The sequence below is a fragment of the Thunnus albacares genome, chromosome 21, assembly GCF_914725855.1.
Source record: "Thunnus albacares chromosome 21, fThuAlb1.1, whole genome shotgun sequence".
Lineage (NCBI taxonomy): Eukaryota > Metazoa > Chordata > Actinopteri > Scombriformes > Scombridae > Thunnus > Thunnus albacares.
In genome coordinates this window covers 14,976,612-14,990,526 of record NC_058126.1, presented here as the reverse complement: position 1 = coordinate 14,990,526, position 13,915 = coordinate 14,976,612, and the positions used below count along the sequence as shown (strand labels likewise).

General features: G+C 39.7%; 2 protein-coding genes across 5 annotated transcripts in view; both read left to right on the top strand.

The window, feature by feature from the left end:
• Positions 1-7,991, top strand: part of rttn (rotatin) — a 32,442-nt gene extending 24,451 nt beyond the window's left edge. For both annotated transcript variants that reach the window (XM_044339895.1, XM_044339894.1), the window contains exons 40-49: positions 473-675; positions 884-989; positions 1,369-1,466; positions 1,701-1,778; positions 2,264-2,390; positions 5,030-5,223; positions 5,704-5,977; positions 7,207-7,310; positions 7,621-7,690; positions 7,811-7,991. In XM_044339895.1, the coding sequence (XP_044195830.1) occupies positions 473-675; positions 884-989; positions 1,369-1,466; positions 1,701-1,778; positions 2,264-2,390; positions 5,030-5,223; positions 5,704-5,977; positions 7,207-7,310; positions 7,621-7,690; positions 7,811-7,890 (1,334 nt within the window). In that variant the 3' untranslated portion in view covers positions 7,891-7,991. The remainder of the gene's footprint in view (positions 1-472; positions 676-883; positions 990-1,368; positions 1,467-1,700; positions 1,779-2,263; positions 2,391-5,029; positions 5,224-5,703; positions 5,978-7,206; positions 7,311-7,620; positions 7,691-7,810) is intronic.
• A 320-nt stretch (positions 7,992-8,311) lies between these two features.
• Positions 8,312-13,913, top strand: cd226 (CD226 molecule). Of its 3 annotated transcripts, none has more exons than XM_044339897.1 (7): positions 8,312-8,700; positions 9,442-9,795; positions 9,975-10,355; positions 11,006-11,108; positions 11,959-12,013; positions 12,611-12,684; positions 13,681-13,913. In XM_044339897.1, the coding sequence occupies exons 1-7, from the start codon at positions 8,637-8,639 to the stop codon at positions 13,772-13,774; spliced, it is 1,125 nt and encodes a 374-aa protein (XP_044195832.1). In that variant the 5' UTR covers positions 8,312-8,636; the 3' UTR covers positions 13,775-13,913. The 3 variants fall into 3 exon arrangements, with proteins under 3 accessions (XP_044195832.1, XP_044195833.1, XP_044195834.1); XM_044339898.1 differs by having other exon boundaries at positions 8,318-8,700; positions 9,442-9,768; XM_044339899.1 differs by lacking the exon at positions 12,611-12,684 and having other exon boundaries at positions 8,324-8,700.
• Positions 13,914-13,915: the final 2 nt, after the last annotated feature.

Here is a 13,915-nt window from a genome sequence, read left to right as displayed (position 1 = left end):
AAATCAGTTCTATCATTTTAGCACATTTGTTGCATCATTACTGTGTGTATTAACTTTCCTGAACAGATGCTAGGATAGGATAATTGCTTCCTGTCCTTATTCTACCTCTACTCCACCTACTCATCTTCCTCTGTGATTAATGGTGCAGCAGGGAAATCTGATGAGTCCAGTAAAAGATGAAAGCTGAGCCTTTGTGCGTGTATTTATGGCTGTGTGTACATGTTTATGGTATCTGGGTGTCTGCGTACACATTTAAATGATTAGTGTGTTCCCCACCAGTGCATACTGTCTCGGTCATGAACAAATATTGAGCTGTCAAGGGATTTAAACAATGGATTTCCTTTTATGTCTCCCTATCAATCAATATGTGTTGCAGTGTCATTCATTAAAAGAAAACTATTCTCCTACCAACTCACAACTTTTTATTTTCCTTCTCTATGTGTGTGTGTGTGTGTGTGTGTATATTCTACAGGAACATTATCGGTGTGTGTGAATGAGAAGTTTGTGGATCCTCTCCTCCACACAGTGGCCCTGCAGTTCCTCCGTACAATTTTCACAGAGGAGACAAAAAGACGTGGTGTAGAGGTCACAACCTCGAGCTGTAAACATGCCACTGCTTTGTCTGACATCCTGAACGGTCCCTCAGCTAGCCGGCTATGTGAACTGTTACTGCAGGTAAGAGAGGGGGTGGAGGCATGTGGCAGTCTCTCTCTAGACCTTGAGTAAGAGTAAGAAATGACTAAGCCTGACTGTATGTTTATATACCATGCTGTATATGCTCATGACCTGGTTTCAACAATTCAAAAAAAATGTATTGTGTCTTTTCTGAGTGTATGGTTATTTGAAATGATTACTGTCTTCACTGTCTGTCTGTTGATGTCAGAGTTTTGAGAGGAGAACTCCTCAGGATCCTTTAAAGAAGCAGACAGCCAGAGCTCTTATGACACTGCTAGCCTGCAGCCCCACAGCTCAGAACCATGCGGCTAAAGGTAATCCACCCACCTGATGCTAGAGTAGGAGTTAGTCTATCACCTGTTTCTCTTTTTTATTCTCTGAAAACTTAAAGTGGGTCACTAGCCTGTTGTCTGGTGGTTTCCCACAAGATACATGCAGAGAATTATTCATGTTAACCTACATTTTGTAAAACCAGTCCTTGATTGGAAAAGTTTCCAAAACACTATTTTGGAAAACAACTACTGCCAGAAGCTGTCCACCATGGGTTTAGTTTACCACTGTTATATTGAGAGCAATTTTTTGCCAATTATAGTGGATATCTTGTTGTTACGCTTCAAATACTGTGAAGTTAACAATATGAAAAAAAGTGTAATTTCATCCTATTCTGAACCTCTGTCTGTCTTTTTGCTCCAGCTGGTTTAATTGACAGCTGTGTGGAGCAAATGAAGCAGACACAATCCCAGCTCCACCTGGAGTCAGTCCGACCCGGCAAGGTTCCTCACCGCAAAAAGGTGAGCAGAGACTGGCTGGAAATTTCCAGCCTCAGCTATTCTGTGCTGCTTGTGTTTTTTCCATGGTGATAGAATGGCATCATGAGTGAGTTTTCGGATAAATATTATGAACAGCAGTCACAGCAATACAGTTCTCAGCAGTCAGCCCATTTACTGTTTGTGAGCAGTAAAGGTTGATTTTAACTCGGGACTGTTAAACATATTGGTTTTTGTTTTGTCTTTCTATATTATCAGGAAGAAGGCTATTTAAGGGAAGTCAAGCTGACTGTGGAGATCCTGCGGAGTGCTCTTTACCGCAACGATGAATGCAAAGTGAGCCTCTATGTCTGCCTTTTTAATTTCCCACTGCTAATTGTTTTTTAATGGAACCTCAGAGTACCAATGCTGTGCCTGTAAATGAGATTTGCTTAAATGTGCATGGCCCTGCTACATCTCAGCAAGTTTAGCTTCTTGAAGCCAGTAATAGCATTACTTATGGAGCATATTAGCTGGTTTTCATTTTCTAGTGGCCTTTCAGTCGCTAGTGGTTACCTTGGACTAAATAGCCAGGGAGGCTCTACTGCAGTGTTTACCCTGCCATTATTCTCTGCCCCATGTGTTTTTTTCTGCACACTCACAAAAATACTGAGGCGTTTTATGTTGATTTTTGCCATCTGTGTTTTTCCTCTTGTATAAATCAGGGTTTCTCTAATGCATGTTATTACTTTAACCAAGTGTGGATCTGTAATCATGTACACGCTTGTACTTGGGCCTTTTCTTATGCAAGTACATGTGCTGTGTGTGGGTATAATTTGTAGGTGGTGGCCACAGATGCTCGCCTGACACTGGTGCTCTATGCTCTTTGGCCTTGGTTCGTATTGGATGACCCCACCATGGAGGCGGTGCTGGAGCTTTTGTGCGTCTATACAGCCAACTGCACCGCAGGTCTGTATGTGTGTGTCTGTTTTGTCTGTCTGTATGTCTATGTGTTTGTGCAGGCACTGTGCCTGGCCCGTGCCTGCCCATTGCCTCTGTCTGTGGTTAGCAATCTGACTGAGTCACACACGCTTCGCACTAAGAGCCCCATTGTCCTTCCCAATGACTACTGAACAACATTGTGTCTCACTGTATAAGACCAGCGCCTGCTTGCCTGCAAGTTACAATGGACACAGTGTCAGGATCCAAGCAAGATCAAGCTGCATGGCCGTGTAGATGCATGTATGGCAAACGGTTTCAGACCAGTGGGAGATGATGTGGAGAATCACAGAGCATCTCTGTGTTGCCAGAGTTATTAGTATTCTATCATGCAAATGTAAGAGCTGTGTATGTGGAAATCAGAACACCAAAAGACTCGTAGAAAAAGCTTTCTGAGAGGAGGAAAGGCAAGATTCATGGGGAGGAAACAGTAGGGAAAATTTTACTTTGATAAACGGCTCATGGTCCCTTTGATCTGTTTGTGTATGTGCCTGCATGCTTGTGTGACTGGTGTGAGTTGTGCAATGGAAATCAGTTTCATCAGTAAGGGAAAGGAAGTTTTATGTGCAACACTTATGAACATTTCTGTGTGTGTGTGTGTGTATCTGTATGTGTATTTCTATTTGATTGGCACCGGTTCCTCAGTGGGTGCCTGTGCTCTGATCTAAACTCACTCGCTTTAGACCCCCCATAAGCTGAAGCTGTGAAGCACCAGAAATCAGTGAAGTCTGGCACAGTATTTCCCTAAAGGTTAACTGAACAGCAGGTTGTGTTCAGGCTGCATGCAGCCAGTCTTAGTATTACACCATCCACCCTCAGGCTACCATTTTGTCTCCTGAGACTGCTACATTTCTACTGAATGTTTCATCTCAAGTCTACCTCCTTCATCCAAGGCTTTGTTTGCAGTGCTAGTTCAAGTCGGATTGTTTTTTTTTTATCTGTGCCACACATATTTTCATAGATATTTTTGTAGCAACCCCAAAAACTAGCTCCCACAGATGCACAGAAAGTAAAAAAAATGAAAGACAATACTTTTTTTTTGCCTACATTTTTATAGAATAATCAGTCCTATATGTTGCATTGCTGCAAAAAATTAATCAGATTTGAGGCAGCAGTGGGAACACAAGTAGATCCATTATAAAGCAGACCTCCCTTGTCAATTCTGTGATCACCAGCTTTCTTGACAGGTATTGAGATAACCTCAGGCTAACATCAGCATATGCCTGCTGCTGTATGTTACTATTCAAGGATTAGCATAACCAACAAGCTGTCATGTTTTCCAATCAGCAACATCAATCAGTGTCAGATTATTTCTCGTCAGTGCTCTCTGTTTTAAGCATGTTAATTTCTGAATTTTGCATGTAATCTACAGACGCAGCAATTAGTTATCTCAGTTAGTGATGTGAATATGGTGCAAAAAGAGAGATGTTTTATTTACATCACTTATTTGTATGTTATCTATTTGTGTTTACATTTCTGAATGGCCTTGTAGTAGAATACATTGTAGCCATAGCCTAGGGCTAAATAAATTCCCATCACCCCGAGTCAGGAGAGGGTGGTGGTCATCAACAGTCTAAGTGCTTTCATGGTGAATTAAGATTAAAAGATGAAAAACATTCTGAGTAATTTAAAGCTATATACTCTACATGTAAGATTTCATTGCTTCAAAACTCATAGGGAACACTGTTCTCACAGAAGTGAGTTTCTGTTGGCTACTCTTTTCCCTCTCAGCAGCTACATCCTTATTGTTCCCACAAAGGCACAGTGTATTTTGTCTTTGTACAAGAACTCCACTCTTCTTCATCATTTTTGTCATTTGGCTAGACAGCTTTTACAGCAAAACAAGCTGTGCATGCAGCCATGCAGAGATGTTTTGGTGTAGTGGGCAGACAGCCGTGCAGCCTGACGGGTCAGTTTTTATTTTTGCGGCTACTGGTGCTGCAGGCCGGCCAGCTAGCCAGCTTTAAGATAAACAGAAAGAAGCAACCTGTTCCAAGAACAAGAAGAAGAGAGCATTACGCTGAGTGCTCCATAATATTTGTATTAGACTTTTCTTGGTGCAAAAAGGTGCTAACATAGCCGCTAACTGTATGTAGAAGCATGGTACGGTACATAGCTACCAGAGGAATTATATGATTTTCTGTTTTGACACTTCCCAACTAAACAGATGGAAGCCACTGTTTTGTTGTTGGTAATTGTAACACTAGGGTACATGCAATTTTTTTTAACATTCATTTGGAAGAAATTGGCAAATGGTTGCATGAAGTGTTACTTTACAATGACAGCATGTTTTTAGTATCAGTCTTAACACTGAAGACATGGGGTTAAGGTAGGAAAATAATATAGGAAATAGTATTCCTTTAAAATAAACCTCCCCCTTTGAACTGCTGTGCTGTGTATTTACTGCGGATGATGTGCTCCAGCCTACACACATTTTACAACTAGGTATGTACAGTATGTGCACGGCTTGTATGTACATGTGTGTCCAGTGGTCTGTCAAAGATCAGGGTTTTTAAATGACATCAACACATTCATTTGATTTTTAAAAAGACAGTTATATCAGTTTAGTTCTCATAGTTGTTTTGCTTTTTTTTCCCCCACTTTCCCAGCATGCAGTTCTCTTTGTGGCGGTGGCCCTGGTATTGCACCAGGATCAAAAGGTACCTCTAGTAGCTCTCTGATGAACTCTGTCATGAAGCTGGCCTCAGGGATCGCCCCAGATAACAGCCCCATCCAGAAGCTTGCCTTCTCCCTCTTGGCAAACCTGGCCATGTCCCGTGACTGCAGGGGCTTCTTACAAAAGGTACAAGCCTGGTACACAGCATACACAACCAGACAAAATGTACATAACTTAGTGGACAAAGTGAAATCAGACATACAAGCATTAGTGATTTATTTTTGTCAGAGTGAGATATAAGGGCTTTTATTCAGAATTCATAAGCATCAAGTTTTTCCCTAAAAGATCTTATTGTAGAATAAGCCAGTTTAGATGAGCCAATTTAATAGTTTTCTTAAGTTTATTTTTTTACCAAAATTTACATGTTAAGTAAATTTAACTTAAGTGAGATATGCAGTGTTACAGAATTTAAAAAAAGGTATTGGCACTGGCTAATCATGGCATAAGTTTCTCTCACTCTTAGCATGTCGAAATCTCACTTTCACTCTCACAGTATGCTGGCTCAGGAAATATTTTCTAAACTGGGGAGCAACTCCTAATGATCTATCGATGTGATATCAAAACTCTAAATCTCTCTTGTCGCCTTACTTTTTTTGTCGCTCTCAGAATAATTTCCTGCAAGCCTTCCTGTCAGTGCCAATGCCCAAAGGAAGTGGTGTTAAGGCCACGTCTGTAGGTTGTGGTGGTGGGAGCCTACTGGGCCAGTGGTTGAGGCTGCTGGTCAGTCTCTCGTTCGCAGAGGACGGTCAGCAGAGTATCCTCAGAGTGACCGGAGCCCTGGAACTGCTGGCAGACTTGGCGCTGCACCGTCGCCACGCGCTGCTCACCCTGCACAACCTCTGCTTCTGCCCTGCCAACAAGCCTCATGTCATCGCTAACGGTATGGAAGGGAAGCAGGGGTTAAAGTTTAGACAAATTGGTGGCTTCAGCACCAACTGGTATTGCATTTTTTTTCGGTTGACAGTGTCTGATCGGTCAAGCTGTTCTGTTATCACTCAGAAAGGTATGAAGGGAAAATATGTCCAGAAATGTTATTGTTGCTGAAAGACAGAATAAAACAAGCTGCTGTACATCACTTGAAATTAGTGTAGAAGAATATGTCAGTATTTCAGACTTTCAAAAACCCCAGCAGGTAACAGTCACTACAAAGTTGAAGACAAAAAATAACTTTATGATACCTATTGTCAACACTGAAACAAATTATTTATATTTATATATTGCCAGGACTGCCAAACCCACTGAAAATCAACAGCCAGATGTCCAATTTTTACCTACATGTAGTCACTTTCACCTCATTTTGGTTCTCTGGTCCAAAAATAAACTTTGTGGTGGCCTCCCAATAGCTCTCACCATCCCTGCCAGCTTAGACAAGCCAGCTGTATGCTACCTGCCCATAGAGGAATGAAGAAGGTTGAGCATCTAACAAGCTAAGGAAATTATTTGCTTATATGATTACCCAAAAGAATATAACATAATGTACACAGTTTTTACACATATCAAACTGTGTTGTTGTCTTTGGTCCTCACATTGTGTAACAATCAGTTAACACAGCTTTTAAAAAGAGGTAAAGTGGTCATTTTTTAACCCTTATGCAGCAGCTTTCTGTAGAAGTACTTCAGGAAGAATGCAAACGATGTACGGAGATCAATAATTCTAAGACGTAGATTTAGAGAGGAAAGGAAGACGTGTCCCTCTGTACTGCACATGCAGTGCAAGCTGCAGGTGGGAGTTGTGGGGACATGGTGGGTGAAATCTGTCATGTGACAATAACTGCATGTTTCCTGTGGAAAGACGTTTCCTGCATATGAGTCTCAATCAGTCTTACAAGAAATGCATGATTTGACTTTGACATTGCCATTGTCAAATTTCCACATGAATAATTAAAAATGTGAAACTCGTGTTGCTGATATACTGTTTAGTTCAATTATTTCCAACTAAAAATATCAATATGTTGTGTTTTCTATATGCTAATAATTATCTGTGATAACTGCAATTCTTTTAAAGGGCACTGCTCTCGTCATTTTTAATTAAATGAGCCTTTTTCCAGCAAATTTATGTGTATCTTACCATTGATGAATGTCTCTAATTAGCTGCATGTTTTTCTTTCAGACAAAGCAATGAAAGTATTACTATGCTGTCTGGAAAGTAAAGAAATGGAGACACGCTGTATGGGAGCTTCTGCACTTTGGGCATTGCTCCATAACAATCAAAGGGTACACACACACAAATACACACATGCACCAAAGTACTAAAATATTATGTAGTGACTGCATTTATTGGTTAGCACTGAAGTTTATTGGCAATTAAAAAATGAAATCCCAGGGTGTCTTCATTCTGTCTGGTTCTAGGCCTGTAAAATATAAATAAATCCGCTTGAAAGCTTCATTGTCCTTTCGCGTACAGCTGACCAACCCTTTTTATCTCCTTATTATAAACTCCTCATTATGAAAAAAATATTCTCTCTTGGTTTCAGACTTATCAACACAAGTCTTCCTAATCTGTCTTTCTAATTTCCCATCAAAGGCCAAGACTACTTTGAAGTGTCCTTCTGTTCGATTGAGAATCGAGGAGGCACATACCATCTCTAAGAAGGGTATGCATTTATTCACTTTGATGAAGGCATATCAGCGTCTGTCCCGGCGCTGAATCTGAACATTATGTTTTGCATGTCCAATTGTTTACAGCTGTGCTTTGGTTTTTCTCTAAACTACAGATGCAGAGAGCAAGCAGGAGCCTATGAGCACCTACCTATTGAAGTGCCTTGAAAACCTCTCCCAGCTGCTGAATAACTGATGTTACGATGATGTTATTTATAGTGTTTGTTTTGTATCATGTTTTATACACATTACATATTCATTCATTTTTATATTAAAGTGCCAAGTGGCAGTTTTTAACTTGTGTCTTGTGTGGCCTGAGAGTCAAAGTGTACATACTGTAATAAGTCACTTTACTTTGTGGAGTACATTGCCATTTTTTAAGTATACAAGGTGTGGGGTTACACACAGCTGCTGTGGTTGAGGTTTTGTGATGCTATTGTTCCAGACCATACCACCATGGTTTAGTTGGTGATAGCAAGCAGAACTTAACCCACGAAACATTCACAGACATGCAAACCTCATGTTTCCGGGAAATGCTTTCAATCACTTTCACTTTATTTGAATTCATGATTTACAATCTGCAATCATGAAAAAGTCCAAAAGTCAAAAGTCCAAGTTAGAATTGTTGTAAACAAGATCTAAACCATTTATAGTTTGGCAAAATTAAATTTCAAAGAGCTGAGGGAAACACTATTACAATTTAAAAAACACTTGAGCATGGATCCAACCATGCAGCATTATGCCCACAAGCTTGCCACCCATTCCCAGCCCTGGTGATAAAGTGCCCCCTCTGTGTGGAATGAGCTAACAGTGGGCTACCATGAAGTGTGACCCAGTAGCTCAAGGGTTTCTCTGTAGCCATAGAGCTAGCAGGAAGTGCAGCTCGGGTGCCTCTCCACTCATCTCATCAATGCAGCTTTCATTCTCCCTCGGTGGAGCAAGATGGAAGTTGTACAAAAGGACCACTGGTACTTCGTGGTACTCATCTTCATCCCTTTTCTTAAAGGTAAGGAGTTGATTTATATTTTTTTCAGTTTTTAGTAGATTATTCTTTCATGAATGGCAATTACAACACTTATTGACAGTTGAAAGTGGCTGTTGATCTTTAGGATATTCTGAAAAATGTGAATCTAATTTATTAATGTATTGATATAGTTTAATTTTATCACCTTTGATTGTCTGTAATACATTATAAAATTCCTTCATTCTGTTCCCTTTTAGTTGAATTCTTTGGGAAGATGGTAGAAAAGCTTGTTATTGTAAATTCTTCAATACTGTAAGAAATTATTATTGTAAAACTGCCAGAACTCTCCCAAGGGCGTCTCAGGACTTGAAATCAGATGTCATTCAGCTCAGATAAAAGGCTTTGAAAAGTTGGAAGCTTGATCACCGACTATTGTCAGTTGTGTTTACGTGTACTGGCTCAAATTAGCCTAATTACCATTACTCAAGGGATGGGCTCAAAGCTGTGAAAGTCTGTCATAATCTTCAAGTAGAGGAGATGTAGGGTAAGATTTAGGTGTACACATAATTAATTGGAAGTTTTATTTTCTAACCGGAAAATGTAAAATATTTAACAATTTCGACAAATTCTACAAACAATTGATTTGTTGTATCTAGTTTAGATTTACTGGTTTGCTTTAATTTCATCTGAACATGAAAGTACAAGTTTGCACTTTCTTATAGAAGTCATGATTTCAAGATTAGTAAATAAAGTTGAATAAACAATCGAATGCATTCTGTCCAGTTGCCGTCCTACAGAATCAGGCTGTTGTTACAGTTCATCTGGAGGAAGGGATGGTTCTCGACTGTTTGTGCCCCTGGGACGGCAACCTCAGCATGGTGTCCTGGACCAAAGTACCAGACAAGCATCCGATAGCTGTTTTCCATCCAGAGTTTGGAATGGCCTTCTCTCACCATTACCGAGAGAGGATAGACTTCCTGAGGACCACTCCTATGGATGGAAGTATATCCATGAAGAACGTCACACATCAAGATATCGGGCTGTACCACTGCTCTGTTCAGACGTTCCCTCAAGGCCCCTGGACCAGGAACATTCAGGTGGAGGATTTAGGTAAACGACATGGCAGAAAAAACAGAGGTGCAAATTCTAGTTCACTATGCCCCCAATGAATGACTAAAACGACTGATGTTAGAAGTGAAACAATGTAAATTACCATTCTGTCGTTTCTGTTACACATACAGATTTCTGGGAAATCTTTGTACTTTTTTTTTTGATAAACTGTTTCCTGTGTGTCCCCCTGCTTACTGGGTTTACAGATGAGCCACCAGAGGAAGAAGAAAGCACAGAGCCTCCCACGCCAGAGGTGATCGAGGCAGACACAGAGTTTGTAGGAGAGCAGAACAACAACCTGACCCTCAGCTGTAACCACAAGCACAACGGTACCGTTAACCAGGTCATTGTGGAGAGAATGGCACATGGCCAACCCTGGGGCATCATTGGAGTGTGTAAGAAGGTGGAAGGGGGCCTGGTGAGTGAGGACTACAGCGACAGGGGCAGGATCAGCTGTGCAGACAGCCTGGATGTCAGTCTGCACCTGACAGGTGTGGTGCAGGAAGATGGTGGTTTCTACCGCTGTACCTTTAGCACAGATGTCGGCATGCAGACCACCACTATGCTGCTCACTGTGCCCCCTCCAGGTACAAAACCAGACATCATAGTAATAATAATAATAATAATAATAATAACTTTATTTGTATAGCACCTTTCATACAAGAAATGCAGCTCAAAGTGCTTTATAACAAAAATTACGTTGACACAATATAAAGGAACATAAAAGCATGAAAAAACGTTGTAACATCATCATCATGTTAAGTATAGCATGATGTAGTTAACATACATGTGACAGGATGATAAATTGTTTCTCATTCTTAAAATGGTTCATGGATGTAAATATGTCTTACAGAGAGCAGTGATTATGGAAACAATGAATACAATGAATGACACATCAAACCTACATGCTTGTGATTTTAGTCTCACATATTTCAACAGCATTGATCTGCACATGCAGATGTACTGCTCAAACCACAACATCCTGTGGTACTTCTCTAGTACCGGGGGGCTGCTTTTGTAGGTGATGGTGTGATAGTGTTTGCACACTGCAAGTACTACATATACACCTTAATGTGATGTTGTGAGTCATGAGAAAACAGTGAGGCTCAGACAAATATGTCAGTCATCAGAAATACTAATAAATAGATATGTTTTGTAATCTCATTGTATAGAAAACCATTGTTTTAAGGCCGTTTTGGTCCCTCTTTCATTCTTTCTTCTCTCCTTTTATTATCAGGTTACTTCAGCCTGTCTATGTACATGATGTATATTTATGTCGCAGCTGGAGCTGCTGGACTGATTTTACTCATTATCATCCTCATAGTAGTGGTGAGGCACAGGTAAGATCCTGCTTCTTTAAAAAAACATCAAGTGCTTGTTTCTTTGTTGTTCGAAACAAGTGAGTGATACTGACAAAATCAAATTGGGTGTATTTGAGTGAGTGTACAGCCATTCAAGCGGCTCTGCTTTGAGCTAAATGCTAATATCAGCATGCTAAGATGTTCACAATGACAATGTTAAGATGCTGATGTTTAGCAGTTATAACTTTCCATGATACCGTGTTCACCATCTTAGTTTAGCATGTTGGCATGCTAACATTTTCTAATTAGCACCAAACACAAATCACAGCTAAGGCTGATGGGAATGTCATTACTTTTGCAGGTAGTTGGTCACCAACCAATCTGTTGGACATATTGAAATTTTGGCCCAATGATGGCAATAGAGGAAAGGTTAGGGGATCACCAAAGTTATTAAAATTAATCAAAAAGGTGACCTGATTTCATGGCAGTACATCCAGTAGTTGTGGATAATTTGACTCTGATCTATCAACCTTATGGTTTTCACCAGATGAAAAGTTAGGGGATCACTAGAATCACTATGATCGTTCCTCTGGGGACCAAGAATGTCTGTACCAAATTTCATGGCAATCCATCCAATAGTTGTTGAGATTAATCAGTCTGGACCAAAGTGGTGGACCGACTGGCCATACTGCTGGCCACACCGCTAGCACGACTATTTGACCCTATTCTTCTTTCAGAAGAAATGTACTCATAAGTAATTATCATTAATAATGTGGGAGGTTACATCTGATATTGCCCCATTGAAACAACTGCTGATGAAAAATCCTATATTTTTGGTATGTTTTTAGCACCTACAATTCTATTTGTTTTTGTCTGATAATTACCACAGGAAGAAGAACAGGAGGGAGGCATACAGAGTCAGGCTGCACCCATCTCAGAGACAGGTGAGCCTTACGTTATTCATCACATCTACGCTTGTCTTGACAGTAGACACTTTTGAGTCACTCCCTTACCTTCTCTTCAGACATTGTGTTTAATTACAGTACCATTACACTTGCCTATTAATCTTATTTAATACAGCAAATTCTATCATCATGTAACCAGCTATGCCTTAATATAACTGACACTGTAATAGCTTTTAGATAATGCTATACAACAGCTTGTCAAAATGTAGCAAAAGATGATTGAAAATGTAACATTGTATCTTATAAGTCCTTGATAATGTAGTAATAGTGATTATTTTCTCATATGTGGAGTAATCTCAGTCTAATGATGTAATAATAATACTATTAACTGATGATGTCAATTGGCCATTCTGTTATAAAAATAAAATTATACTGTTTATGATGTAAGAAAAGCTGTTTAATGTAATTTTTGTGCTCTTAAAGCATATTTCAGATTTAAAGGTTTTTGATCCTATTTCGAGAGACATTTTATGACTTTTTGCCAAGCTGTTGTACTATCAGTCATTACATTATCCCCTGCCACATGTTTTTGTCTAATACCTCAAATACTAATACAAATCTACCACGTCCTCACAGCCAAACTTCTACGAGAACATCCCTGTGTGTCCCAAGATCACAAAGAAGTCCAGGCAGATAAAAACTTGCCCAGTGTATGTCAACCTGCACACTATGCAATCATACAAAACCAGACATCAGCCTCGTAATAAATAAATGAACAAACATAAACATGATGTACTACATAATGTGAATGTGTAGGTTTCATCTTTCACAGCTGCCAGTGTGCCCTCAGCTAACAAAGCACATTTATTCATGTATATATGAGTAAAAATAAACTTATATTGACAGGTGCAGATTATAATTATTTATATTTGAGGGTTGTTGTTTTTTTTTTTAAATAAGATGCCAGGATCACATTGACAGTGATTAATTATTCATACTGTGGTTTGAAATGACTTAACAAGCTGGTGCTCATGTAAGTCTTAGAAGGCTGACAGGTTTGTTTGAGTCCAGCCCTGCTCCCACTAATTAGATGTAGTATGTACTGCGTAAAATTACCATCGAGGAAATATTTGTTTTGGGCAAAACAATATTTGACTGTAACTATCAGGCAGAAAGAGCAGACAAAAGCCTGTATAATCATTCTTTTCACTTCCCTAACCCTCGAGTAAAACGATTGACAAAAGCCTGTGTAATTGTTGCTCTCCTTTTACTTTCATCCCTCCTGGTTTCCATTCAATGCTTGACAATGGTGTCTAATCATCTAACGGAAGAGAAAAGCAGTCACTCAGCACTGTACCATCACTTGAGACTGTTGCATTCCCCAAAGGGCTCTCCGTCTAGGATGGCTGCATTCTAGTTACAGCACGGTCTTATTATGAAAGCTAAACTCTAATTAGCTAATCCTGTGCTTCAGTTTATTGCTCCTCAATCATTTACTGTCTATCTGCTGTATACTGAATGTATGGGTTGTTTTTTTACTCTGCTTTATAACATGGTATGATAAGCTGTTTTCCACAGTCATATTCATTGTTTTTAATTATTTCCAAGCTTAACTATATGTTCTTGTAGATTAATGTCTCAGGCTTATGGTAGTGCTTTTATGCTGTGTGTTGTTTATGTGTACTCTGATCAATTTATCTCCATAGAAATGGAGGCAGTGGCAGAGGGAGTAATGGAAATGTGGACTGTTCCACTAGGAAACAGGACAAAATGTGGACAAGGTGGAAATACAGAGCATAAATGGACAATGTGGCTTTGAATCAAAGGTTTATTGCCTTCTCATCCTGCTGACTGTGTTATACTGTGTGTGTGACCCACAATACTGAAACTGATGAGCATGTAAACGACTCAATGTGGTTAAAATAAAATGTCATAGCCACT

What these genes read in the sequence shown, in the direction of transcription:
- cd226 (XM_044339897.1), top strand. Translation starts at nt 8,637, where the DNA reads ATGGAAGTTGTACAAAAGGACCACTGGTACTTCGTGGTACTCATCTTC. An exon ending in ACATGGCAGAAAAAACAGAG is followed by an intron (nt 9,796 to 9,974) that starts GTGCAAATTCTA and finishes CTGGGTTTACAG; the next exon opens with ATGAGCCACCAGAGGAAGAA. An exon ending in ATAGTAGTGGTGAGGCACAG is followed by an intron (nt 11,109 to 11,958) that starts GTAAGATCCTGC and finishes TAATTACCACAG; the next exon opens with GAAGAAGAACAGGAGGGAGG.